The 2702-nt window shown below is 44.3% G+C and overlaps 1 protein-coding gene across 1 annotated transcript; it reads left to right on the top strand.

Annotated features, from left to right (window-relative positions):
- The first annotated feature begins 1885 nt into the window (after nucleotides 1-1885).
- LOC140862281 (uncharacterized) lies at nucleotides 1886-2395 on the top strand. Its single transcript, XM_073265291.1, has one exon. It carries the CDS (start codon nucleotides 1886-1888, stop codon nucleotides 2393-2395), a length of 510 nt encoding a protein of 169 aa, XP_073121392.1.
- The last annotated feature ends 307 nt before the right edge of the window (nucleotides 2396-2702 follow it).

Genomic DNA, 2702 nt, shown 5'->3' with positions numbered 1-2702 from the left:
CTCCATCCTTTCCACCGAATCCTCCGCCTCTTCAGCTGTCTCCCCACCCGTCAAAGGCTTCGGGCTAACTTCTTTGAATCTACGCATGCTCACTCGCCTGCGTTCCTCGGGCTGTCCCCGACGTCTACGATCGTTCGGATCGCCCCAACGACCGCCGTCTACGCTACCGTGACTTTCGTCATAATCTGCCATCTGTTACATAAGAACAGATAATTACTTAATCCGCTTTACCATATTCCCAGTGCAATGCGTCGCTCTGATACAAAAAATGTAGTGACCCAACCCGGATCCACTACCTAATCAGCGTTATAGTAAAAGCGCATGCAATAAAAGCTTAAAGCGTAAAGTGCGAATAATTAAAATACAACAAATCCAATCGGCAGAATACAACCGACGCTATCACAAGTGTATAAATACTGTTATACAACCAAATCGAAGGTTCAGGGTAAATAAATCCCTACCCTTTATAAACTCGCACTCTCCAATCTCAATCCTGCTGAGAGCCGCCTGGACCGTCCAGCCTCAAACCTGCCCCGCCATAAGGTACACAATGAATACCCAAACACAGGGCCATGAGCTAGAATGCTCAATACGAAGCAATGATATAAATACAAATATGCGCACACAGATGATTTAAAACACAAGTGAAAACACTTGCTCATGGCGCCGAGAATATACAGTACCGACTAGAGAGCTACTCCGCGGGGTACTCGTATATTCCATATCAGGGCTGAGCCAACCCCATCCTGACCCGAATCCAAAACAGGATACAAGCCTCATATGTAAACTGTCATACTTGACTCGAGTTCAAAATGAGATCATCGTTCCCTATGGAGACTGTCAATGACTCACATCTCTTCGGATGCAGTCACACGTAAAATCATGTATGTGCTAAGGCGGTAAAACATGCTAAAACATGATAAAACATATAGCACATACTCATGCAATATATAAGCAAATATATCATGCCGGATATCTCGGTCAGTACTTACGTACCTCTAACACTGCTGGTCAAACCTAGCTCCATTGACCTAGACTCCAAGCCTACTAGTATAGCCTACTGCTACTACAATGCAAATATCCATGCATCAACAATTAAGCTCTAAAAGCCTTAATTAAGCTATTGCATACTCCTAAATATTTTTAGGATGCAAATGCTATATCTGTGTCCGTCGTTAGCCCTTTGCTGACGATAGCCTCAAAACTAGGCCATAGCTCCGCGATGACGTCTAGATCACTAAACCACTTCCGGATTCCCCGTAGGACGCCTAGATCTCCCTAGATCTGAGATAGAAGACTTATGAATCAGAGAGAAGAGAGGGAATTGGTGTGAGAAATTAATTCTTGGCTCCTCTATTTATAGGCGACGTTCGGAACCTCCGAACCCAGTTCGGAACGTCCGATCACGATCGGAACTTTCGATCGCCCCTTCGGAGCTTCCGATCGCCTGATATTAAGTCAGCCATGATGTCACCTTGCTGACATAACCGATGACGTGTACAATGAGTCCGATCGGAGCTTCCGATCTTGCCGACGGAGCTTCCGATCTCGATCGGAGCCTCCGATCCTGGCACGGAGCTTCCGATCCACTTTGGATCGTCCGAACTCCTCTTCGGACCGTCCGATCCTGCTGAACCAATTCAACTAATTCGAGTGCTTTGAATCCATTTCTGAAGTCCGTTATCCCAACAGGAACTTACTTAATCATGTTTTACTTAATCTAAACATGATCACATGATTAATTACTCATTAATCACTAATTAGAAATGCGGGTTACTACACTACAGCTAATCAGAACCCTATCTACAAAAGGTTCTTAGAGTTGGGACCACCTGAGTTCAAAGGAGAGACTGATCCTTTGATAGCAGAACAATGGTTCCAAGATATGGAGACTGCTTTTGAATTCATGCAGATCACGGATGTGGATAGATTGAGATGTGCTACCTATATCTTCTGCGATGACGCTCGTGTTTGGTGGAATGGAGCCAAAGCAGCGTTGAACCTAACTACCCTTACTTGGAATGGATTCAAGGATGTGTTCTACGGCAAATATTTCACAGTGAGCACCCGAACCAGGTTGGCCAGAGATTTTTTGGAAATCCATGAAGGAAACATGTCGATTGCGGAGAATGTTAAGAAGTTTGAAAGGGGAAGATACTTTGTATCGATGATTTCTGGTGATCCTGCTAAAGAGTTGAAACATTTTACAGAAGGATTGAATGCCTTCATCAGAAAGGATGTTAGACTAAGTGGAGCGAACAATTACAAAGATGCGGTGGATTGGGCCATGCTATCCGAAAAGGACAGAAACGACATTATCCGAGAGTCACATGCAAAAAGATCTATTTATCAGAATCGGGACCAACAAGGAAATTCTAGCAGAAAGAGACCATAGCAAGCCCCACCCCAACACCGACCATACCAACAGCAGCAGCCTTGACCTCAGGGGCAGAAACAATTGGCTCTACCAGCACAAAAACCGGCAATTGCACTAACAGCTTGTCAAAAATATGGAAAAATTCACTCAGGTCAATGCATGGCAGGGACTGGAGTATGTTTCCTTTGCAAAAAGCTAGGGCACTATCGAAAATATTGCCCTCAATCCAAAGAACCGGTAAGAGGACGAGTTTTTGCAATGGCACATGATCAAGTGGATCCAAATACAACTATAGTTACAGGTATGATTAATGTTTCCAATAATC

This window comes from Henckelia pumila, chromosome 4, assembly GCF_033568475.1.
Source record: "Henckelia pumila isolate YLH828 chromosome 4, ASM3356847v2, whole genome shotgun sequence".
In the NCBI taxonomy this organism is placed as follows: domain Eukaryota; kingdom Viridiplantae; phylum Streptophyta; class Magnoliopsida; order Lamiales; family Gesneriaceae; genus Henckelia; species Henckelia pumila.
This window is presented reverse-complemented; position numbering and strand designations above follow the sequence as displayed.

Bases quoted from the DNA above. Each gene is read 5' to 3' on its own strand.
- LOC140862281 (XM_073265291.1), top strand. From the start codon at position 1,886: ATGGAGACTGCTTTTGAATTCATGCAGATCACGGATGTGGATAGATTG.